The sequence below is a fragment of the Lagenorhynchus albirostris genome, chromosome 21, assembly GCF_949774975.1.
Source record: "Lagenorhynchus albirostris chromosome 21, mLagAlb1.1, whole genome shotgun sequence".
Taxonomy (NCBI): Eukaryota; Metazoa; Chordata; class Mammalia; order Artiodactyla; family Delphinidae; genus Lagenorhynchus; species Lagenorhynchus albirostris.
The window spans coordinates 797,733-824,610 of NC_083115.1; the positions used below are offsets into that span (position 1 = coordinate 797,733).

Sequence of the window (26,878 nt, forward strand, 5' to 3'; positions counted from 1 at the left end):
GCGGAGCGGCTGGGCCCATGAGCCATGGCCGCTGAGCCTGCGCGTCCAGAGCCTATGCTCCGCAACGGAAGAGGCCACAACAGTGAAAGGCCCACGTACCGCAAAAAAAAACAAAAAACAAAACTCTGCTCAGATAGTCACCTCTCCTGGGAAGCTGTCCCAGCTTCCCAAAACTCCCTGTTTTTATTTCTACTGTAGCAGGAATCATATAATGTTAGAACCATCACATTACTTGTCTGTTTCCCCAACCAGCCTTCACAGTCACACTGTACACTGTTATCTCCACACCTCCAGCCTAGCAACTACAGGTATTTGCTGTATATTGAACAAGTAAACACCCTCAGGAGTGCCTTCACTCATCTTGAAGCAAGTTGTGGCATCTGATACCTGACATAAATGAAAACCCAGGCCTCTAGATTGTTTGCCCAGGCCTGTTGCTAGTACATCAGCATTTCCCTAACTGTGTTCCAATAACATCCATTTAGGGAATGTTAATAACGTTAATAACACATGGGTTTCCAGCCACCCCCAACGACTTTCAGTTCCACCAATCCACCCAAGTCCCTCACCCTCAGAAGGCCTATCACCTCAGCGCCCTACCCCCACCCCCGTTCCCACCTCTCATCCTTTCCACTCCAGCACCAGCTCTCACCTGGGGAGGACTATTACTCTCCCGTACTTCTAATAATCCTCTAAAATTTGGCTAAAGATCATCCTTAAACTCACCAGTCTCTACAATCTTCTCCATTCTCCTTTCTAAAAATAGACGTTTTATCTCTCAAAATATGTTAGCATCTACCCCTTTCTTCCTGACATCTGAAGAGTACCTTGAGTGGGTCTGTTCTTCACCTGTAGATGTGCTCAGCTCCCTCAGAGCTCCCTCATGAGAAAGGAGCAAGGGGAGTTCTCCCTGGGCTTCTCAGCAGTGTTTGCTCCACTGTTTCCAGCAGGGGTCTCACTTCCCCACTTTCTCTCAGAAGTCTCTGACGTTCACCTCACACGTCCTCAGAAAGGAGCCTAGCCCCTCCTGTTCTGTGTCCATCAGACAACACATGGCTACTGCACCTACCCCTACAAGCAGACTGCCGGTCTGAATAACCTGGGGAGCTCATTACAGTAGATTTCTGGGTCACACACCAAAATCAGAATTACTGGGGTGAGGTTCAAGAAGCCAAATTGTTTTTTCAGCTTTACTGAGGTGTAACTGACAAATAAAATTCTAAGAATTTAAAGTGTATGAGGTGATGATTTGATATACATATACATTGTGCAAAGAAAAATCTGAATTTTTAATAAGCATCCCAAGCTTCCAAAGTGTCAATACATCGCTGCTGGCAGGGCAGGGCGGGAGCTGCCAGGATCCCCAGGTGGTCACCTGCAGCCTTAAGCAGCTGCTTTCATTCACCCTAGTGTACGATATGAAGTATATCATTTTCTAAGTATGCCATGAACTGGAAAAGGCTTGTAGAGTTCCTAGAATTTCCTAGGAAACCATTAAATTAGTACTGCCAGGGGAGGTTCACGATGATCATTTTCAAAACGTCCACAGGTCAATGTGATGTGCACTGTTAGTTAAGAGCGATTGCTTTAAAATAGCAATTCTCAACTTTTTAAGAGCAAAAATACCTTTTCACAACAAATATTTGGCAATGCCTCCTTTATTATCCTCAAGTGAAATTCAAAGATAAATATAAAAATCAAAACAATCAATATCAAAAAAAAATCAGTATCATGACTTACTAAAGGCGCGCCTTCAGTGGTTTACTAAACGTAACACAAAGGAGAAATAGAATTAAAATGTTCCTCATGATGTACATGCTCAGGTTGTATCTACATGCAGCCTCACCCTGAAAGCTAGGCTCAAGCACAGACCGCAGGTGTGTTGAACTGACAACTCAACAGCACAGTCATTACCTTGTGGTAATGACTTTTGAAATGGTGAACAATTTTTAGTGAATTTCCAAACAAAAAGAAGTAGAATCTTCCCTCGATTCACATGGTAGTTATAGTTCTAGAAAATTCACTGATATTTAAAATGACATGAAAAACCTTTTGGTTACATATCCTATGCCCAGATTGTTAGAAACATGTTTTTCCCCTACGAGAATGTCTAACAGGACACTCGAAGTCATGAGCACTTGGGACAATTCTTCCTTGTGCAGTACTATCCCATGCCCTACAGGATGCCTTGCATCCCTGGCACTTACCCATTAAAGGCCAGTAGCCAGGCCTCACTCCCAGTCACTGTAACAATTAAAATCATCTCCACAAATTTCCAAAACCACTGCTTTAAAACAAGCATTCAACCTACCCAAGCAATAAGAGCAGAGGCACTTGTATCAGGCTGCAATATCATATCTCCTTGTCTGCTGTATCTTCATTACAATGACTCCAGAATCTCTGCCTGATTTCACCTATACAATAATGTTTTCCAAAGCAAATATTTACGTGACTACTAGGATAACAGAAATTGCCAGTGAAATTCCACATGAGTGGACAAACATTACAGATATAGGAAACCTCAAAAATTCCTGAAAAACTAATAATGTACACTATTTTCTTAACAATCAAATCATGTTTTCATACTGACATCACAATTTTAATTTCAGAGATGTCCTCTTAACTTATCTGATTGATCTTCAGTTGGGAGTGGTTCCTAAGCACTTCAGTTTCGAATGTCAGTAAAATACATCAAACTATAGTTCAAATGTATTAAAGGATCCCACAATGAATCTTGTTAATATTAAAATAGTTTACAAATAGCTCAGGTGACTACCTTTTTAAATACAGAAGTTCTTAAGCCTGTATGTGCATCATAATCATCCACTGGGGAGCCGCCTAAAAACTGAGAGATGCTTGGATCCCTTGCCCACAGATTCTGATTGCATAGGCCCAAGAATCTTTTTTCTTTTAAAAAGTCTACAGGTGGTTCTCATGCTGGCAGGGGCAGATCCAGTTTTGTGGCTCCTGAAATTTACAAAATTTGGGATGCTCTCTTTAAGCGAAAGAAGAAAAAATTGCTAGGCCTCAGAAGGCCTTGGAAAGTTCCCAGGCATACTTCATGATATATCCACCTTTGGATGCTAGTCAGGGTTGCAAAGCAGGACATAATGAGAATCATTACTGGAAAACATATCAAAATAACAAGCCATACACTAGTATGAATTTAAAGCACAGACCTTAAGCCCAAACGCCTACAAGCTTCAGGAGGCAACACAAAAGGAAAGCAGGCAAAGTAGGAGCCTGCAGCACCTGAGTTCTATCTAGGGCCAGCTGCAACACCCACACGGTGGTGCACCCCAGATTTCCCCACAGACGCTTGAAGTCTGGATTTTTACATGAAATCCCCCAATGTTTTTTTCAGGTTAGCTCAATTTTTCATTAAAACACTGGCCAGGTCAAATAAAACATGCATGCCAGATGCCAGTATATGACCTCTCCTTTACAAAATAAAAGGGAAAAGATACCTCCTACCTAAAAATAAAAGGAAACTTAAGACTGGATAGTTGATTTAGGAATGGTGAAGGGAGGTTCTGCTAAAAGCAGACTTTCTAAAGTAGTTCTGGGAGCTCCCTGGTGGCCTAGTGGTTAGGATTCTGGTCTTTCACTGATGTGGCCAGGGTTCAATCCCTGGTCAGGGAACTGAGACCCTGCAAGCCACATGGTGCGCCAATAAAAGGAAAGGGGAAAAATAAAAAAACAATTTAAAAAGGAAAAAAAAAAGTAGTTCTTACACCTGAAAATGAAAAATTCTGCTCAGGGACCCATCTTGAGGACCCAAATTTACTCTAAAACACCCTCACGGCACTCAAAGAGTTCTGTACGTCAAGGAAAGACTAGCTCTCCAATAAAAAACACATGAAGAAGAAAATCTTAAACAAAGCCTTGATAGCTAATATGTACATTAAAAAGTCTGACCTCAATTACATTTGGTGCCGCAAGTTTCTGGAGATAAAAGCTCTCTATTCTAATTGAGATGCACTGTTGCAGTGCTGCTCCAAAATTGATCTCAAGAAAGTCAAATCCTGCTCCTCAGCTTTCAACAGCTGCTTTAAAAAAAAAAGGAAAAAAAATGAACAGGAATTTTAGAAGTAAAAAGCATTTTTTTAATGGAGGGGAAATAATAAAAAAAAAAATAGAACATATATTTCCAGAGCTAAGGTATGACCTAAAGGGCTCACCAAGTGCACAGAAAGAACAATTAACGATGTGTGCCTCCTGACAGTTCAGAGGGCTGAGGTGAGGAGACCTCAAAAGTGTCTAGAGAGAGCAGGTCCCGCACAAGGAAGCAAGCCTCAGAGTCACATCAGGATCAGTGGATGCCAAGGAAAGCGGGGTCGCCTTCAGAATTCTGAGGGGAACTGAGCTGGATCTAGACTCAGTTCCAGGGGAGTGAGCAATGAAGCATAAAAACAAAATGGTCATTTCCAGACATACAAAGCTTTAGGAATGTTACCAACCCCAGAACCTCTCAGGAAGTATTACTAAAGGATAGATATACTCTCAAAAAAAACAGATTCCAAGAATGAGGCATGTAATCCAAGATACAGTGCATCTAATCAAGAATGCAATGAAGAATTCTGTCAAAGTCAAAGGGGAACAGCTGTACAGAGGCCTAGAAAACTTATGGCACAACTGAGAACAGGTTGTCAGAAGACTCTAAGAAAGCCTTCAAGATGAAAACAACCTGCCTGTTACAAATAATACAGTTAACCTCACTCTGTCTCCTCTCTGCTCTCCTTGACTGTATCACCCCTTGAGCAGCGGAGGTCACGGATATAGGACTCGCTTCTCTCACTTCGGTTCCAACTACACCACCTGGATTCTGCACTCTGTAAATGCTGGTGCCAGGTTTTTAATTTTCAGAATCAACCTGTAGTAAAAGCATAAAAGATTTTGCTATCCTGTAGTTACAGAACAGTATATAAATGCCTACAGCCTTGTAAAAGTAAAGGTGAGACGCAAGGAGGCTGAGTTGGGGGAAGGAAAGCTAGGCAGGCTGCAGGGGTGCTGCATTCTCATTTTACACAAGAGTGTCCTGAGATTTAACAACCATAATGTAACCAAGTAAAAACCTAAAAGTAAGAATACAACCTGTGGTGCTGGGGGGGGGGGATGAAAGTGAGCCAAACTCCTCATTTTTATTATACTTTTTCTGAATAAGTAAGAAATACAGGTGCAAGCATATTATCTATAAGGCAACTACCATTAAAGCTTAAAAAACAAAAGCAAAAGTAGAAGGAAAAAGAGTAGAAGAAAACAGCAACAGTCAAAAGTCACTGCCACTAGGGGAAGAAAGCGAGGCGGGGGACTTGCACATGGGCCGTGCATACTTTAGTAACAGTTATATTTCTCAGATTATACACTCATATTATTTTGATAATAAAAACTTTAAATTCATATTTAAAATAAAAAATAAATACCTATATCTGGGGGAATAAAACCTAACCAGTGCATTTTCCCCTATTAAATGTGGTGCAGTGCTTTGTCTCAGACAGTAATATAAGGAAGAGGAGGTGACACCTGTACCACAGAGGAGACTCGGAATTGGAACAATCTTTGTGAAGCAATTTGTCAAACCAGGATTTTAGTTCTGTTCAACACTCCACCCCGAGACCTAGAACAATGCTTGACAAAGAGTAACCGCCTGTATGTTTACTAAATAACGAAGAAATGTGTGTGCCTTTGGGAGATGGAACAGACAAACAGAAAAAAATCGGAAGTAAGCTTTGCCAAGATGAGAACACATTGCTTGGAATTACAAATGCTCGTTTTTTTCCTTCTTTTCACTTTTCTGCAGATAACATTTGAAAAGCAGAAAAAAAAAAAAAGCAGGGATCAGAAAAAAGTTCATCAGCCCCCACCAAAAGTAAAATTAACTCAACCATTGTGCTTTCCTAAGTTTCACTATTTATGGGGCTTCCCTGGTGGTGCAGTGGTTGAGAGTCTGCGTGCCAATGCAGGGGACACAGGTTCGTGCCCCGGTTCGGGAAGATCCCACATGCTGCGGAGTGGCTGGGCCCGTGAGCCATGCCCGCTGAGCCTGCGCGTCCGGAGCCTGTGCTCCGCAACGGGAGAGGCCACAACAGTGAGAGGCCCGCGTACCGCAAAATAAATAAATAAATAAAATTTAATAAATAAATAAATAAATAAATTTCACTATTTATATTTTTCATTTTCTGTAAGTTATTTTTTTGTTCATATATGTATGTTCTCTACTTCATACTTTCCTCTTTTATCATAATGGTTCCCTCTTTTATCTTTTAAACAAACCTATTATAGTTTCAGAATATTCTACTATCTCTGGTTCTGTGGGTCTTGATTTCCCTGCTTGCTGTGTATGCTGACCTTCCCTCCCATGGAAGCTCCTTCCTTTTTGCAGTTTATACCACTTTATTGTGAGCTTGTCCATTTTAGGGTCACTGATCTATTCATTAATATGAGGGTCTTCTATGTCCTGGGCTGTGAAAGAGCCCCTCTGGGCGGTTTTGCATGTACTTCAGCAGTAACTCGTGGGGTTTCACCAGCCCAGCATGTTTGTGTCAATTTCCAGATGTCAAGAGATGATACACTTGGACGTCTACCCCATCTGGGCAGGCTGGGGCTTCAATTCCACACGAGTGACTCTGCCCATCAGAGCTCTGGAAAACCAGTTCATCAACCACCAACCCCCCAACTCTTCCCTGGCCTCCACCTGACTTGAACGCATCTAAACTACATGCCCTTGGACAATTTCTTCAATACTGTTGAAGCTTATTTCCTACCTACTTATCTCAAAGTTTAAAAATCAGCAGAGAAGGTAGGAGTGAGAGTCTGTAAATTTCCAAGAGCTAGTACAAGAAGTCTGTTCCCTTTCTCAGGATACCACGGGCACTTTGCTCCCTCACACGCTTCCACAAGTCACGTGTCCTCCCCACAAGCCAAGGAACAGTCTCACTCTTCTTCAAAGACTTTCTCAAGCATTTCTTCCCTCTGGATTTCGCCCCAAAAGACATACCAACCTCAGCCATCTGATACTGCCTTAGGAACACTTCAAAGAATGTACTTCCCCAAAATGAAGCCTCCTCCTGTTAGAGCGGACTCCATCTGCCTAGCTGAGAGAAGCCAGCAGCCTCAGTGCAACAGCCAGGAGAGAAAACAAGGGGCAAGGGGTAAGTCTGGGAGGTGTTGCTTCACAGGTGGCCCCAGGTGGGTTCCTGTGGCACCTCTTTTTTACCTCTTTGTAGTTCAATGTAGCTCCACAAATATTCCAAGAGCTGATCAGAATGGAAGAGGGGAACCTCTGGTGACTCGCCTCCCTGTTCCTCATTAAGTCACAGCACAACTGATGCCACACTAGCTCAAAGCTTCTCAGCAATTACCAACTACGGACTTGCCCTTGAAGAGCTCCTGAAAGCTGCGACAGCTCCCATAAAGCAGCAGGGAATAGAGAGAAGCAAGGTCACCTCTTTCACTACACTGATGAACAGATCACAGAATCCAGACCTTAATTCCCAGTCAGGGGACTCTTTCCTCTGTTCTCATGTTCTCCCATACCCCATCCAACACCTCCAAACTCTGTCACAGATTCAAAACCCCTGCAATAAGCAACACTTTGCAAATTATCTTGTATTGTCTTCCCTAGAAACTCCCACCCACAGCCCATGTTAAGTCCCCACTGAGTGGCAAAGCCTAAGCCTCCTGTCCCTAGAGCAGCGACACTTTCCTTGGGCCTAACTGGAGTCATGAGTCAACTGACCTTCACTGATTTGGCTGCATTATTACGAGGCTATCACCTGAATATTACTGGGGATGCATTCAAAACGCAATGTCAGCATTTCCATTTCTCCAGCAGGCTGTTTCTGGAGCACTTAGTCAGTTTCAGTCACTTATTTAATCCACTTGGAAAAACAAAAACAAGTGGGAAGAGGTATGCCTATCAATCAAATTCAAATAAAAACACTGTCCTATTCTCTCTACTACCTTTCCCTATGGTCTTCTGAGTTTGGGCAGTGTTTTGACAATAGATGAATGGTCAATATAATGAAACTTCAAGAGTATTTTTGAAATGATAAAAATGTGCCATCATTTCTTTGTGAAGATTAGAAAAAAAAAGTACTTTCCAAAAGTCAATATAAACTTGCATCTTACATCCCTCCTACGATAAGCAACAACTTCTGCTGCCCCTTCCAATTTCCAGATCAACCCATCTTGATTTATCTCTCTAAAATGGTACCTGGAGAAATACAGTTACCCCAGGCTGGAGTGTTAGAAAAACAACAAGAAAGGTGGAGTCAAGATGGCAGAGTAGGAAGACACAGAGTTCGCATCTCCAAAAGGGCACCAACTAGGCGCTGGTGGGGGACCTTGGACCCCTAAAAGGATGGGAGAAATCCCCACTCGATCAGGTTGGACATGGGAAGGAAGGAGTGGGGGGAAGAAAAGTGGAGGTGGGATGGGACTGGCACCCCTGTGGGGGGGCTGGGGGAAGGGAGAGGTTCTCATGCTCAGAGGCACCCACTCACAGCAAGAGGATCAGCAGGGAAGGAGAGGGACCTTCACGGAATCAGGGGACTGGAGGGTAATGCGGCCAGCACCTCCCCCAGCCCCTCGGGCCCCCATGAGCCTGCTGAGGTCCCGGGCCTGAACTCCTGCCCCTACCAAGGCCTCTCCTGGTGGCACAGTTCCTGGGCCTGAATTCCTCCTCCCCACCAAGGCCTCTTCCAGCTGCACAAGTCCTGGGCCTGAGCCCCCAACACAAGGCCTCTTCCGGCCGCATGAGTTCTGGACCTGGCCGCATGAGTTCCGGACCTGAGTGGCCCTGGCCAAAGCCTCTTCCGACTGCGCGGGTCCCAGGTCTTAGGCCCGCCCCTGACAAAGCCTCCTCTGGCCACGTGGGTCCAGGTGGGCCAAACGCTGCCCCCCTCCAAGGCCTCCTCCAGCCCCTGTGGGTGTGCCTGTGAACACCTGTGCCCCAGCTGGCCTGCATGGGCACATGTGCTCCAGGCCAGCTCCAGGAACAGACGCTGGTGAAAGGAACACACACAGACGTAGGGCTGACATAGTGAGTCCAGAGACCTACATAGAGGTCTTGGAGGGCCCACTGGGGAGGTGGGGGTTGGCTGTAGTTCACAATCAGGAGAAGGACACTGATAGAGAAGGCACCAGGGAATATTTTATCTTTTTACTTTTTTTATCTTTTTTTTTCTTTATTTTCTTTTTTCTTTTTTGCTTTTGCTGTTGTGGTTCTGTTTTGTTGTTTCATTTTTATTATTTTTTCTAATATATTTTTAACTTTTCTAATTCTATTTTTTATTCTTTGTTATTGTTCTGCTCTTTTCTGTTTGTTGCTTTTTTTTTTTTTTTTGCTGCACTGTATAGCTTACAGGGTCTTGGTTCTCAGGCCACTGGCCTGAGCTCCTGTGGTGGGAGCACCAAGTCTAAGCCAGTGGACTAACAGAACTTCAGGTCCCAGGGAATATTAATCAGTGTGAGGTCTCCCAGAGGTCCTCATCTCGGCACCAAGACCCAGCTCCACACAACTGCTGGCAAACTCCAGTACTGGACACCTCAAGACAAACAACCAGCAAGACAGGAAGACAGCCCCACCAATCAAAAGAAAAATAAGATGACAAAAAAATATGTTACAGCCAAAGAAGCAAGGTAAAAACCTACAAGACCAAAAAAATGAAGAGGAAATAGGCAACCTACCTGAAAAAGAATTCACAGTAATGATAGTAAAGATGATCCAAAATCTCAGAAATAGAATGGAGGCACAGATCAAGAAAATACAAGAAATGTTTAACAAGGACCTAGAAGAACTAAAGAACAAACAGTGATGAACAACAAAATAACTAAAATGAAAAATATACTAGATGGAATCAATAGCAGAATAACTGAGGGAGAAGAACAAATAAGTGAGCTGGAAGAAAGAATGATGGAAATAACTGCCGAGGCGCAGAATAAAGAAAAAAGAATGAAAAGAAATGAGGACATTCTCACAGACATCTGGGACAACAGTAAACACACCAACATTTGAATTACAGGGGTCCCAGAAGAAGAAGAGAAAGAGAAAGGGTCTGAAAAATATTTGATGAAATTATAGTCAAAAACTTCCCTAACATGGGAAATAGTCACCCAAGTCGAAGAAGTACAGAGAGTCCCATACATGATAAGCCCTAGGGGAAACACAGCGAGACACATATTAATCAAACGAACAAAAATTAAGTTCAAAGAAAAAATATTAAAAGCTGCAAGGGAAAAACAAAAAATAACATATAAAGGAATCCCCATAAGGTCATCAGCTGATTTTTCAGTAGAAACTCTGCAGGCTAGAATGGCATTGGCAGGATATACCTAAAGTGATGAAAGAGAAGAACCTACAGCCAAGATTACTCTACCCAGCAAGGATCGCATTCAGATTTGACAGAGAAATCCAAAGGTTTACAGACAAGGAAAAGCTAACAGAATTCAGCACCACCAAACCAGCTTTACAACAAATGCTAAAGGAACTTCTCTAGGCAGGAAACACAAGAAAAGACAAAGACCTACAAAAACAAACCCAAAACAATAAAGAAAATGGTAATAGTAACATAGATATCGATAATTACATTAAATGTAAATGGTTTAAATGCTCCAATCAAAAGATATAGACTGGCTGAATGAATACAAAAACAAGACCCGTATATATGCTGTCTACAAGAGACCCACTTCAGACCTAGACACACATACATAGACTGAAACTGAGAAGACAGAAAAAGATATTCCATGCAAATGGAAATCAAGAGAAAGCTGGAGTACCAATACTCATATCAGATAAAATATACTTTAAAATAAAGACTGATACAAGAGACAAGGAAGAACACTGCATAATGATCAAGGGATCAATCCAAGAAGAAGACATAATAATTATAAATATTTATGCACCCAACAGAGGACTGCCTCAATACATAAGGCTTAAAAGGGGAAATTGACAGTAACACAATAATAGTGGGGGACTTTTAACCCCCCACTTACACCAATGAACAGATCATCCAGACAGAAACTCAACAAGGAAACACAAGCTTTAAATGACACAACAGACCAGACACACTTAATTGGTATTTATAGGACATTCCAACCAAAAGCAGCAGAGTACACTTTCTCCTCAAGTGCTTACAGAATATTCTCCAGGATAGATCACATCTTGGGTCACAAATCAAGCCTCAGTAAATTTAAGAAAACTGAAATCATATCAAGCATCTTTTCTGAACACAAAGCTATGAGATTAGAAATCAATCACAGGGACTTCCCTGGTGACGCAGTGGTTAAGAATCCACCTGCCAATGCAGGGGTCATGGGTTTGATCCCTAATCCAGGAAGATCCCACTTGCCGTGGAGTAATTAAGCCTGTGTGCCACAGCTAATGAGCCTGCGCTCTAGAGCCAGCGAGCCACAACTACTGAGCCCACATGCCACAACTACTGAAGCCCATGTGCCTAGATCTCTGCTCCAAAATGAGAAAGCACTGCAATGAGACACCTGTGCAGACTAGCTCGCAACAAAGAGTGGCCCCAACTTGCTGCATCAAGAGAAAGCCCACACGCAGCAATGAAGACCCAGTACAACCAAAATAAATAAATAAATAAATTAAAAATTCTTTTAAAAAAGAAATCAATAACAGGGAAAAACTGTAAAAAATACAAACACATGGAGTCTAAAAAAATGCTACTAATGAAGAGATCACTGAAGAAATCAAAGAGGAAATAAAACAATACACAGAAACAAATGACAACGACAACACGATGACGCAAAAGCAGTTCTAAGAGGGAAGTTTATAGCAATTCAATCTCACCTCAAGAAACAAGAAGAATCTCAAATAAACAATCTAACCTAACACCTCAAGCAACTAGAGAAAGAAGAACAAAGAAAACCCAAAATTAGTAGAAGGAAAGAAACAAAGATCAGAGCAGAAATAAATGAAACAGAAATGAAGAAAACAACACCAAAGATCAACAAAACTAAACTGGTTCTTTGAGAAGATACACAAAACTGATAAACCTTTATCCAGACTCATCAAGTAAAAAAGGAGGACTCAAATCCATAAAATTAGAAATGAAAAGGGAGAAACTACAAATGACACCACAGAAATACAAAGGATCATAAGAGACTATTACAAACAACTATATGCCAATAAAATGGACAACCTGGAAGAAATGAACAAATTCTTTGACAGGTACAACTTCTAAGACTGAACCAGGAAGAAGTAGAAAATATAAACAGACCAATCACAAGTAATGAAATTGAAACTGTAATTTAAAATCTTCCAAGAAACAAAAGTCCAGGACCAGTGGCTTCACAGGTGAATTCTATCAAACATTTAGAGAAGCGGTAACACCGATCCTTCTCAAATTCTTCCCAAAATTTGCAGAGGGAGGAACACTCCTAAACTTATTCTAGGAGACCACCATCACCCTGCTACCAAAACCAGACAAAGATATCACAAAAAACAAAAATTACAGGCCAATATCACTGATAAACATAGACGCCAAAATCCTCAAAAAATTACTAGCAAACAGAATCCAACAACACATTAAAGGATCATACACCACAATCGAGTGGGATTTATCCTAGGAATGCAAGGATTATAAGGATTCTTCAATATAAGCAAATCAATCGATGTGATACATCATATTAACAAATTAAAGAAAAAAACCACATGATCATCTCAATAGATGCAGAAAAAAGCTTTTAGACAAAATTCAACACCCATTTATGATAAAAACTCTCCAGGAAGTGGGCACAGAGAGAACCTACTTCAACGTAATAAAGGCCATATACGACAAACCCATAGCAAACATCATTCTCAATGGTGAAAAACTGAGAGCATTTCCTCTAAGATCAGGAAGAAGACAAGGATGTCCACTCTTGCCACTATTATTTAACATAGTTTTGGAAGTCCTAGCCACAGCAGAGAAGAAAAAGAAACAAAAGGAATACAAATTGGAAAAGAAGAAGTAAAACTCTCAGTTTGCAGATGACATGATACTATACAGCAAAAATACTAAAGATGCCACCAGAAAACTACTAAAGCTAATCAATTTGGTAAACTTGAAGGATACAAAATTAATGCACAAAAATCTCTTGCAGTCCTATACGCTAACAACAAAAAAATCAGTAAGGAAACAATCCCATTTACCATGGCAACAAAAAGAATAAAATACCCAGGAATAAACCTACCTAGGGAGACAAAAGACCTGTATGCAGAAAACTCTAAGACACTGATGAAAGAAGTTAAAGGTGATACAAACAGATGGAGAGATATACCATGTTCTTGGATTGGAAGAATCAATATTGTGAAAATGACTCTACTACCCAAAGCAATCTACAGATTCAATGCAATCCCTATCAAATTACCAATGGCATTTTTCATATAATTAGAAAAAAATTTTACAATTTGTGTGGAAACACAAAAGACTCCAAATAGCCAAGCAATCTTGAGAAAGAAAAACAGAGTTAGAGGAATCAGGCTCCCTGACTTCAGACTATACTACAAAGCTACAGTAATCAAGACAGTACTGGCACAAAAAACAGAAATATAGATCAATGGTACAGGATAGAAAGCCCAGAGATAAACCCACGCACATATGGTTAACTAATCTATGTCAAAGGAGGCAAGAATATACAATGGAGAAAAGACAGTCTCTTCAATAAGTGGTGCTGGGAAAGCTGGACAGCTACATGTTAAAGAATGAAATTAGAACACTTCCTAACACCATACACAAAAATAAACTCAAAATGGATTAAAGACCTAAATGTAAGACCAGACACTATAAAACTCTTCAAGAAAAACATAGGCAGAACACTCTTTGACATAAATCACAGCAGGATCTCTTTCGACCCACCTCCTACAGTAATGAAAATAAAAACAAAAATAAACAAATGGGACCTAATTAAACTTAAAAGCTTTTGTACAGCAAAGAAAACCATAAACGAGATGAAAACACAACCCTCAGAATGGGAGAAAATATTTGCAAACAAAGCAACTGACAAGGGATTAATCTCCAAAATATACCAACAGCTCATGCAGCTCAATATCAAAAAAACAAACAACCCAATCAAAAAACGGGCAGAAGACCTAAAGAGACATGTCTCAAAGAAGACATACAGATGGCCAAGAGGCACATGAAAAGATGCTCAACATTGTTAATTATTAGCAATTATTATTAGCACTTATTAGAGAAATGCAGATCAAAACTACAATGAGGTATCACCTCACACTGGTCAGAATGACCATCATCAAAAAATCTACAAAGAGGGGCTGCCCTGGTGGCGCAGTGGTTGAGAGTCCGCCTGCTGATGCAGGGGACATGGGTTCGTGCCCCGGTCCAGGAAGATCCCACATGCCGCGGAGTGGCTGGGCCCATGAGCCATGGCCACTGAGCCTGCGCGTCCGGAGCCTGTGCTCCACAACGGGAGAGGCCACAACGGTGAGAGGCCCGCATACCGCAAAAAAAAAAAAAAAAAAATCTACAAAGAATAAATACTGGAGGGGGTGTGCAGAAAGGGAACTCTCTTGCACTGTTGGTGGGAATGTAAATTGATACAGCCACTATGGAGAACAGTATGGAGGTTCCTTAAAAAACTAAAAATAGAATTACCATATGACCCAGCAATCCCACTACTGGGCATATACCCTAAGAAAACCATAATTCAAAAAGACACATGCACTCCAATGTTCATTGCAGCACTATTTACAATAGCCAGGACATGGAAGCAACCTAAATGTCCATCAACAGAGGAATGGATAAAGAAGATATGGTACATATGTACAATGGAATATTACTCAGTCATAAAAAGGAATGAAACTGAGTCATTTGCAGAGACGTGGATGGACCCAGAGACTGTCATACAGAGTGAAGTAAGTCATAAAGAGAAAAACAATTATTGTATATTAACACATATATGTGGAATCTAGAAAAATGGTACAGATGAACCTATCTGCAGAGCAGGAATAGAGACACAGACATAGCGAACAAATGTGTGGACACAGGCTGGGGGGCGGGGGGGGGCAGGGGGGAGGTAAGTGGGGGTGGGATGAATTGGGAGATTGGGAGACATGTATACACTAGCATATGTAAAACAGATAGCTAGTGGGAACCTGCTGTATGGCGTAGGGAGCTCCACTTAGTGCTCTGTGGTGACCTAGATGGGTGGGATTAGGGGGTGTGGAGGGAGGTCCAAGAGGGAGAGGATATATATACACATACAGCTGATTCACTTCGTTTTACAGTAGAAACTAACACGACATTGTAAAGCAACTATACCCAAAAAAATAAATAAAAATAAAAAATAGATTAAAAAAAAAAAAAACAGTACCTGGCACTTCATCTCCGCATACCTAAATTAAAATGCACACTCTTCACCCTCCATGATTCTGCCCCTTTCTAAATGGTTATCTTTCTAAACCTATCTCTCACAGATATGCTTTGCAAACCAACCTGGGCAGTTTCCTCCATGTTCTCCAAAAAATTTGTATTTTCTGCCACCACACCCTTGGTCATACCCTTCCCTCAGTCTGAAATGCCCTCCCCAAAACTCAATTAATCAGAATACTAGTCATTCTTTAAGAACAGTGCAACTTTCACCTCCTCCATGAAGCCATCACCAGCACAGCTGAAAATGATCATTCCCTCTCTCTGACCAAAGAATTAGCCCCCATGTGGTAAGGACTGTCTTCTGCTTCTTTGTACCATGACAGTGCCCAGCACAGGTGACTAGCACATAATAAGTGTTCATTAAATAGATTTAATAAATGCATGCACACTTACACACCTGCAGAATAACATCACACTAGAAATAAATAACACCAACCATTTTTACCAAGGCAAATAAGGAACAGGAGGTTTAAAATGTCATTTTGATTCTCCTCAGGTACACTCGGAAAACTACAAAACCTATCAGTAAGGTAGACCCAAACCCACCCACCAATAAGTCAAAGGACTATGTAGACATTTGATAGTATCTCTATATAGTGAAGTAAAAATCATGTTTTATCGAAGTTAAAAACAGCTTAATTAGCACAAAATCACAAAGTTAAGGCTATGCCAAGGAGGAGTTTTACACAGTCTTGGGGTGATGACAGTCAGTACTCCCTGAGACAAAGTGAATAAATGATTAAGTGCCCCAAACCTCTAGCCTAGAATGTTAGGTATTTATGCTACATAATAAAAGCAGAATGATTTTTTTAAATAATTTAGCTGTTTTATACTTCATTAAGAGTCCCCAACTACTGAAATATCTAATAAATATTCATTATTAAGGTAAAAGGAATTATTGATATACACTGCATTCTTGCTAGCCCCAGGTATTAGGGAGCCTATTATATAATCCCATCTAACACATAAATCAAAATGAAGAGTTAGCATTTGACTTCTTCAACTGAACAACAGCTACCAATACATTAGGTCAGATTCCTTGTTTACCCAAAACAGAAAATCAGTGTCAGACAGTGATGGAGTTGAGGAGAGTCAGGATTGTATTTTTTCTAAATGTCAGCTTCAAAGGTCAGGAATATGATGATGATAATGATCATAATAAATAATAATGGCAGCAAACACTTCCATATCATTTATTACATGCCAAGTATGGTTTTGAGATCCTTACATATGTCAATCTACCTAATCCTCAAAAGATTTCTGACACATATATCACTATAATCCCATTTTACAGATGAGAAAACTGAGGCAAAAATAGCTTGGACAACTTACTCAAGGTCATGCATCTCATAAGTTACAAAGCCAGAACTGACGCTCAAGAAGCCTAGCTAAAGAGCCAAAGCTCTTAACCACATTCAGTACCCTTCTCTGCCTGACTCCCAGGACTCCTATGGCCTTTATCTCCTGCTGATTGAGTACCTTTTCTCCATCCGCACTGCTGCCTTCCTACCTCTGTGAAACCTGTTGCTTTAATTATTCACTAATAATTCTACATCTTCCTAAGGTGTAGAACTCAGAAATACAGGATGTGATTCTAGTAGCCTGTTTTAGGTAATTTCAAGTCACTTCTTGATTTGAAGAATTCTCAGCTTCTGAGATTTGAAATTTCAATAGCACTTCCTATCTGTTACCTGAAAGAGGAAGGTAGGGATACACTTACTAGTATCTGGAGTTTTCTCTTCAGATCTGCCAAATAAAAATTCATATTTGGCCTTGGCAACACTCTGGGAATGTGCTGATGCACTGTTAACCCAAACAAATGTCTCTGCCTGCAAAATTAGAGCAAAACAAAGACATCATTAAAAGTATATCATAAAAAATACATCATAAAGCAAATCAACCAACAAGAGAATGGTTATGACATTTCTACTTGATAGAATGCTATACAGCCATTAAAAATGAAACATGAAAATCATAACATAACATAAATCAGAATACAAGATGATCACAGCAAGATTACAACTATATAGAAAGATAAACATATAAACATCTATAGGGGAACAAGAAAAATATGAAAAGGCTGGCTTGATTGGAGGGCAGAATTATGGTAGAATTTCTAAAAATTAAGTATATGTTACTTTTTTGCAATAAGAAAACTGTATTTTATTTTTAGACACATCATTTTCCAAATGATTATCATTACCCACAGTCCATACCAGGAATACTTCTGTGCATGGGTTCTGCTAAAGTATGTAAACAAAAGGTAGTCTTTCCCCAAAAGAGACCACATTTTTATTTAATCAGGAACACCATTTAGCCAAACAGGAGTACCAGGCGTTTATACTTATTATCCTAAATTCAAGCATCTGTCCCAGTGTCCTTTGGGACACTTATTTGAAAGAAAAACTACAAAGGTCACTGAAGTGGTTCACAACATGATTCTCAACTCCTATCACCCTTTTCCTGGCTGCTTTAGGCAACTGCCAAAAATCAGGAGTGCCTCCTTTCTCTGGCCTAGGATTAATTAAAAATAAGTAACAAGGCAGAAATTTCAAAACACAAAGAAATTTGACCAAGTCCAATCAGGGAGTCATTATGCTGCCTCTTCACTCCGAACTCAAAAATTAAAACCAGGATCCAGATATTACCACACTGGTTTCTATCGTCTAATCATGAGGCATCTTTCTCATGTCTGAGCAGCAACTGACCATTCAATTTAGGAGAGAGGAGCATGAAGGGTTCTATCAGCAACCAGGCAGCTACTTCAAGGAGGGAAATTTTATGACATCTGCTTTACCCTTTGGAGCAGAAATGATTGACAGCAGTGAGGAGGCGCATGGCTGGGTTATGAGTACCTCCATTACCCTCTGCAGACAGGTTCAGTGGGCCGGCCTTTGTTCTTGAATAACAATATCAAAGACCTTCTTGAACAATTTCAGGATTGCAATTTCTTAAAATAGCTCTACAATCACTTAATGTTCACAATGTGTAAAATTATTCCACTCCTCTTGGAGTTGCATGTTTCATAATCACAGGCTGTTAATTATCCTTTTCCCTGATGGAGAGGCAATATTCACTTGTTGATGTGTTCAGGGAGCCTCAGGCTGATAAAGGAGGAATTTGGTGCCCTAATTTAGGTAGGGGTGGTTAAGAAAGGCTCTCTCCCACAGAGATGAGAAGGATGGGAGCTGAGGAAGGGCAGAAACATGCAGCTGAACAGAGGGAGGGTCACACACAATGGCCTCAAAGTATGAAAGGACCAGGCTACCCAAATAACTGAGGGAAAGCCAATGTGGCCACAGAACAGTGGGTACACGGGCAAGTTCAGAGGCAGACCAGAGAAACAGCACAGCACGAACAAACACTTGAAAGGACGCAGGGGCCAAAACACAGGCTGCAGGTCAGGGAAAGGCTTGACGGGAAGCCACTGGACTGTTCTAAATGTACGGTGGTCACTAACGTTTTTATTAGATCATTCACTTACACTTTAAAAAAAATCATACGGTTGTTATAGGGGAAACTGATTGGAGTCAGTCAAGAGGAAGGAGAGACACCAGTCAGAAGTGCCAATGAGAATGCATGAAAGTTTCGAGTAGGATGACGGCAATGGAAACAGACAGAAGTAGATAAATATGAAATATACCTGTAGGGAAACTCTATATAAATTTTCTGACAAACTGGGTTTAAGGAATAAGGGAAAGGAAGAAATCAAGCATAACTGTAATGGATAACATTTACTAACCACTTAACTCCAGGCCAGGCTGTTCCAGTGCAATACCTGGGATGTCTCATGCAATACTCAGAACAGTCCTATGAGGTGGGGGCACTGCTGCCATCCCAGTCTCACAGGCAGAGAAAGGGAGGCTTGTCGCTTGTCCAAGGTGACACAGCTAGTAAACCGTGGACCCCAGATTCAGATCCTGAATCCAGAACCCATGGCCCAGAGAATGATCCCAGGAATCTGGTTTGAGCAGCTGGGTGGTGTGTTGAGATGGGGGAGACTAGAGAAGAAACATTGTCAATAGATTGCATTTGGGCCTGAGGTAACCTCAGGAAAACAATAGAGAAGAAGATTTTAAAGGAAAACTCCATTACTTGGGAAAAGAGTCTGAAAAAGAATGGATATATGGGGAATTCCCCGGCGGTCATTAGGACTCTGCACTCTCACTGCTGAGGGCTGGGGTTCAATCCCTGGTCAGGGAACTAAGATCCTACAAGCTGCACAGCGTGGCCAAAAACAAAAAAAGAATAAGAATGGATACGTGTATATGTATAACTGAATCACTTTGCTGTACATCTGAAACTAACAACATTATAAATCAACTATACTCCAAAGTAAAATAAAAATTAAATTAAATTTTAAAATGCTGATTTCTGCATCAGGGAAATGCAAATCAAAACCACAATGAGCTATCACCTCACCCCTGTCAGAATGGCTAACATCAAAAAGAACACAAAAAATAAATGGTGGTGAGGATGTGGAGAAAAGGGAAACCTCCTACCCTGTTGGTGAGGAAAAAAACAAAACAGAACTCCATTACCATGGTGCTAGAAAATAAGAAATGCCATCGATGAAGCAGCAATTTTAAGGAATTCCAGGAAGGTAATTTTTTGACACACAGTCTTAAAGCCTGGGAACTATTCTCCAAAGAAAGGTTCCTCTTGAGCAAGAGTGCTTAACCTCAGAATTTTGGAAGTCTGAAGTTAGGGAAAAAAATTACATCTTTATTTTCACTTAACTTAAACCGAAATGTAGCTTTTTTTTTTTCAAATATGCATGTACTCAACAAACCACAGTATTATTATCAGTAACCGTAACTTTGTCACCAATTGAAATCACAGCCATTTTCACTTCATATAACAATTATTGCAAATAACTTGAACTATCATTTATACCCATTCCTACTTTGAAATGACAGTAGTTACAAGACCCACCACTAAATCTCACTATGAATAAGAAAATACAATATATCACCATATCACACATTTGTTTAATATATTGGTACCCTATATAATTGGTTTCTTTTACAGCTCCATGTATATTACTGTATACACTTAAAAAGCATTACTCTGACAAGAGATCCAGAGCTTTACAAGACTGTCAAAAGGGGCCACAGCACAGAAGAAGGTTAAGAGACCCTGTTCAAGAGCATCAGTCCTTAAACTGCAGTGCATGGTCTATTAGTGGCTTTGTAAGCAGCTTTGTGGGTTATGGCCAGATTTTCTTTATAAATAAGTTTATACACACACATATATATTTAACAGAATAAAATGGAAAATACCAAAGTAGATATAGAACTTGGTAAGATAACCATTGTTTTATGAAACTTCTAGAGTGTGTGTGTGTGTGTGTGTGTTTTGGGTCATGATGTAAAATATATTTTTCACCGTGAGTCCAGATCAAAACTGTGGAAACACAGTGCTCCAGAGTGGTTCTCAAACTTAAGCATGAATTAGCATTACCTACAGGGCTTGTTAAAGCACATATTGGGGTTTCACCCAGAGTTTCTGGTTCAGGGGGCCTGGGATTTGGGGCCTGAGAATGTGTGTTTTCTAGCAACTTTGCCCGCGATGTTGATGCTGCTGGTCCAGGGACCACATTTTGTGAACCACTGCTCTAGACCAGTGTTTCCCATGCTTTACTGTATATATGAACTGCCTGGGAGTCTCGTTAAAACACAGATCAAGCAGGTCTGGGGTGGGGCCTGAGACTCTGCATTCCTAAGACGTTCCCAGAGGATGCTGATGCTGGTCCACAGAGCACACTTGTGCTAAGGTTTGGAAGTGAAGCACTGTTCAAAGCACAGACTCTCACAGAAGAGAAACACCTGTTAAAACGATGCTCTAACCACGAGTAAAAGATACTACAGGGCTCCACTCTAATAAAGCACTCCATACTCTGAAAATTGTGGGGAACCCCAAAACCCAACATTCAGGCCCAGTCAAAGCACAACCATTCCCCTGACTTGCCCAGTGAAATAAAATGCACTCGGCTTATATTAGTTATTCTTAAAGCTAGGTGCCCCACTGCCCTTCCCATGCCAAGGGTTACAGTTCTTCACCCACCTATCTCCACAACAATTTTTGCAGGTCAAAAAAATTTTACTTGAAATACTCAGCACTACTTTTTCTTCTGTATTACTAACTGAAAAATATATATTCTTTTTTATCACAGCCACTGTGATAAAGTATGGGATATGAAGTAACATTAGCAAATGGACTGTCGGCTGATCCAGACTTGAATCCCAGGTGAGACTCCCACTCAGTCACACTAATGTTCAGTCCTGGACTTCAGCTTCAGTCTTAGACTTCAGCTTCTTTTTCTTGGTAAAAAGAGATATTCAAATTCATCTCTAAGGTCCCTTCTAATTCTGAAGCACAAAGATTCTTCACACTTCTGAGCCACCTTCACAGATATTTCATTAAGGAGGAATAACACAAGTCTTTTCCTTGTGATGAAGTTACAATGACATGGTCACCATAATATGTAAGTTGGCAGTCCATCTTTAAATGGACAGGACAAGTAAAATCTCAACCTTACATTTTACATAGCTTTTCAAATTTACAAAGAGTTTTCACCTAATATCATCCAAGTCTCAAGATGTTGCTGATTATAATTACCAATTTCAGATACAAGAGAAACACTACTGACGTAAACTAATTTTTTTAATTGCCTAACTATAAAAAATCAAGAGGAGAAAGCAGAAAGCTGCAGGCAAATTTTAGAAGTAATTTCAGTTGACTTGGGAGGGGACGTATGGGGTCAGGGGTGGGAGAGGTGGAGACAGGGCTTGAGGGTAGTCTGAGGAGGGTGGCGTGCTCCTTCACATCCTTATCATTTCAATTTCAGGATCATGTTCAGAGGATATGAGACCTCTAAAGTCAGTCAGGGCTGAATATTATAAAGTGCTTTAAGCCAGAGAATATTAAAAGCTAAACTAACGACTATAAAAATAATGTTTCACAACTCACTCAAAACTAATATGATTCCAACATTCACACTCCATGCCTGATCCCACTCAGTGCCATCTGATTCCATCACCCAGAAGTCAGGCCCACGGAAGCAGGGCACCGAGTGTGGCAACTCAAGTACAGGCAGCACTAGAAGCTTAGTGCCAATGCTGCCAAAGACAATGGCTGGGTGTTATGGGCAGAACTGTGTCCCAAAATTCATATGTTGAGTCCTAGCTCCAGCACCTTACACGTAACTGCATTTGGAAACAGGGTCTATAAGGTCATTAGGGTAGGCCCTAATCCAATATGACTGGTGCCCTTATAAGAGATTAGGACACAGACACACATGGAAGTCCATACAAAGACACAGGGAGAAGGCAGCCAGCCATCTGCAGGCCAAAGAAAGAGGCCTCGGAAGAAACCAACCCTACTGACACCTTGAGCCTGGACTTCTTAGATTACAGACCTGTGAGAGCATAATTTTCCCTCTGGCTAAGCTACCCAGTCTGTGGTACCTTATTACAGCAGCCTATCATCAGGGAAAGCTGAAAGAGTTAAGAGCAAATGGGAAGTTGTTTAAGATGACAGGTAACTTAGGTCTGTTAAAAGGGAACAGAACCAACCAAGCCACACCAAAGAATACTCAAAGGCAAAGGAAAGGGGGAAGGGGGAAGGTGGAAGGAGGAGGGGTCAACACAAGCAGGACTGGTGAAAAGGAAAGGTTATCAAGCAGTTAGATCCCCAGATCTGTTTCACTGGAAAATTTGCCACCCCCCCACTTCATTCAGGCAAAAGACTGGAATTTTATTCATGAGTGAGATTTTTCACAGAACATCTCTGGCCTGGGGGACACGAAGCACAACTGATACAAGGACACCAGAGTAGCAAGGGGACTTGCTGCTGTATGCTAAGATGCTTAGACTTCTTCTCCAGCTCTGTTCCCTGAGCTGGTCTACAAGCAGGTACCCCCAGTAGCAATGAGCACACCCAGCCACTCAATATCCAGTTCTTTTATTTCACCCAACCTATGGAGTGCTGCACCCTGGACTTTACCCTGCAGGCAAGAGATCTGAAGAGCTTTCTCTGCAGAAAGCAACCACCTCACGAAGAAAGACCTAAATAGTTATGTCAGGGGTCCACTGATGAATGGCTTAACCAGCTCCTCCCCACAGTGAAGCTCAGAACTTCCAACTGGCTATTTAGACCCACTATTACATGACATTAGATTCCTTAACTTCCATGACTATGAGTTATTTGAAAATTACAGGCCCATTATTTTGCAGAGTGTTCTTCAACGTGGGTTTGTCTTTACATTTCCTCATGATTACAGTCATATACTTTTTTTTTAATTTTTATTTTATATTGAGTATAGTCGATTTACAATGCTGTGTTAGTTTCAGGTGTACAGCAAAGTGGTTCAGTTATACATATATCCATTCTTTTTCAGACTCTTTTCCCATATAGGTTATTACGGAATATTGAGTAGAGTTCCCTGTGCTATACAGTAGGTCCTTGTTGACTATCTATTTTATACAGAGTAGTGTATATGTTAATCCCAAACTCCTAATTTATCCCTCCCTGACACCTTTCCCCTTTGGTAACCATAAATTTGTTTTCTATGTCTGTGAGTCTGTTTCTGTTTTGTAAACAAGTTCATTTGTATCATTTTTTTAGATTCCACATATAAGTGATATCATATGATATTTGTCTTTGACTTACTTCACTTACTATGATCATCTCTAGATTGATCCATGCTGCTGCAAATGGCATTATTTCATTCTTTTTTTTCATTCTTTTTTTATGGCTGAGTAATATTCTATTGTATATATGTACCACATCTTCTTTATCCATTCATCTGTCAATGGGCATTTAGGTTGCTTCCATGTCTTGGCTATTGTAAACAGTGCTGCAATGAACACTGGGGTCCATGTATCTTTTTGAAGTATGGTTTTCTCTGGATACATGCCCAGGTGTGGGACTGCTGGATCACATGGTAGTTATATTTTTAATTTTTTAAGGAACCTCCATACTGTCCTTCATAGTGGCTGTTATCAATTTACATTCCCACCAACAGTGTAGGAGGGTTCCCTTTTCTCCACACCCTCTCCAGCATTTACTGTTTGTAGACTTTTTTTTTAACTTTTTATTTTATATTGAAGTATAGCCAATTAACAGTGTTGTGATAGTTTCACATGCACAGCAAAGGGACTCAGCCATACATATACATGTATCCATTCTCCCCCAAACTCCCCTCCCATCCAGGCTGCCACATAACACTGAGCAGAGTTCCCTGTGCTATACAGTAGGTCCTTGTTGGTTACCTATTTTAAATAAAGCAGTGTGTACATGTCGATCCCAAACTCCCTGACTATCCCTTTCCCCCATCCTTCCCTGCTGGTAATCATAAGTTCATTCTCCACAGTGGCCGTATCAATTTACATTCTCACCAACAGTGCAAGAGGGTTCCCTTTTCTCCACACTCTCTCCAGCATTTATTGTTTCTAGACTTTTTGATGATGGCCATTCTGACCGGTGTGAGATGATATCTCATTGTAGTTTTGATTTGCATTCTCTAACACTTTGCAATACTGAGCATCTGTTCATGTGCTTTTTGGCCATCTGTATGTCTTCTAGATCTTCTGCCCATTTTTTAAAATATTTTACTATACTTACTTTATTATTTATCCTTCCATCTACGTATAGTTCAATCCTTCCTTTATATCAGTATATTTCAAAAAATATCTGTAGACATCAAGTACACTTCCTTCTAAAAAATTTAATATGCATATAATCACCTAAAGGTCAATATTTATTTTTTAACACCTTTATTGGAGTATAATTGCTTTACATTGTTGTGTTAGTTTCTGCTGTATAACAAAGTGAATCAGCTCTATGTATACATACATCCCCATATCCCCTCCCTCTTGCCTCTCCCTCCCACCCTCCCTATACCACCCCTATAGGTGGTCACAAAGTACGAGCTGATCTCCCTGTGCTTCGTGGCTGCTTCCCACTAGCTATCTATTTTACATTTGGTAGTGTATATATGTCAATGCCACTCTCTCACTTCGTCTCAGCTTACCCTTCCCCCTCCCCGTGTCCTCAAGTCCATTCTCTATGTCTGCATCTTTATTCCTGTCCTGCCCCTAGGTTCTTCAGAACCTTTTTTTTTTCCTTAGATCCCATATATATGTGTTAGCATACAGTGTTTGTTTTTCTCTTTCTGACTTACTTCACTCTGTATGACAGACTCTAGGTTCATCCACCTCACTACAAATAACTAAATTTCATTTCTTTTCATGGCTGAGGAAAATTCCATTGTATATATGTGCCACATCTTCTTTATCCATTCATCTGTCAATGGACACTTAGGTTGCTTCCATGTCCTGGCTATTGTAAATAGAGCTGCAATGAATTGTGATACAGACTCTTTCTGAATTATGGTTTTCTCAGGGTATATGCCCAGGAGTGGGATTGCTGGGTCATATGGTAGTTCTATTTTTAGTTTTTTAAGGAACCTCCATACTGTTCTCCATAGTGGCTGTATCCCTTTACATTCCCACCAACAGTGCAAGAGGGTTTCCTTTTCTCCACACCCTCTCCAGCATTTAATGTTTGTAGATTTTTTGATGATGGCCATTCTGACCGGTGTGAGGTGATACCTCATTGTAGTTTTGATTTGCATTTCTCTAATGATTTGTGCTGTTGAGCATCCTTTCATATGTTTGCTGGCAATCTGTATATCTTCTTTGGAGAAATGTCTATTGGGTTTGATTTTGATTGGGTTGTTTGGGTTTGTTTTTTTTTTTATATTGAGCTGCATGAGCTGTTTGTATATTTTGGATATTAATCCCTTATCGGTCGCATCATTTGCAAATATTTTCTCCCATTTTGTAGGTTGTCTTTTCATTCTGTTGATGGTTTCCTTTGCTGTGCAAAAGCTTTTAAGTTTAATTAGGTCCCATGTGTTTATTTTTGTTTTTATTTTCATTACTCTAGGAGGTGGGTTCAAAAAGATATTGCTGCGATTTACGTCAAAAAGTGTTCTGTCTATGTTTTCTTCTAATAGTTTTATAGTATCCAGCCTTACATTTAGGTCTTTAGTCCATTTTGAGTTTACTTTTGTGTATGGTGTTAGAGAATGTTCTAATTTCATTCTTTTAGATTCTTTCCCAGCACCACTTATTGAAGAGACTCACTTTTCTCCACTGTATATTCTTGCCTCCTTTGTTGTAGATTAACTGACCATAGGTGCATGGGTTTACCTCTGGGCTTTCTATCCTGTTCCATTGATCTATAAGTCTGTCATTGTGCCAGTACCATACTGTTTTGATTACTATAGCTTTGTAGTATAGTCTGAAGTCAGGAAGCCTGATTCCTCCAGCTCTGTTTTTCTTTCTCAAGACTGCTTTGGCTATTTGACATCTTTTGTGTTTCCATACAAAATTTAAGGTGTTTTTGGTACATTTCCTCATGATTACATTCAGATTATGCATCTTTGACAGGAATGTCACAGAAGTGATGCTATC

General features: G+C 40.5%; 1 protein-coding gene across 1 annotated transcript in view; it reads right to left on the reverse strand.

Annotated features, from left to right (window-relative positions):
- PSD3 (pleckstrin and Sec7 domain containing 3) overlaps positions 1-26,878 on the reverse strand; it is a 496,191-nt gene that overhangs the window by 414,222 nt on the left and 55,091 nt on the right. Inside the window, exon 2 of the mRNA XM_060136247.1 lies at positions 17,116-17,224. Coding sequence (XP_059992230.1) covers positions 17,116-17,224 — 109 coding nt within the window. The remainder of the gene's footprint in view (positions 1-17,115; positions 17,225-26,878) is intronic.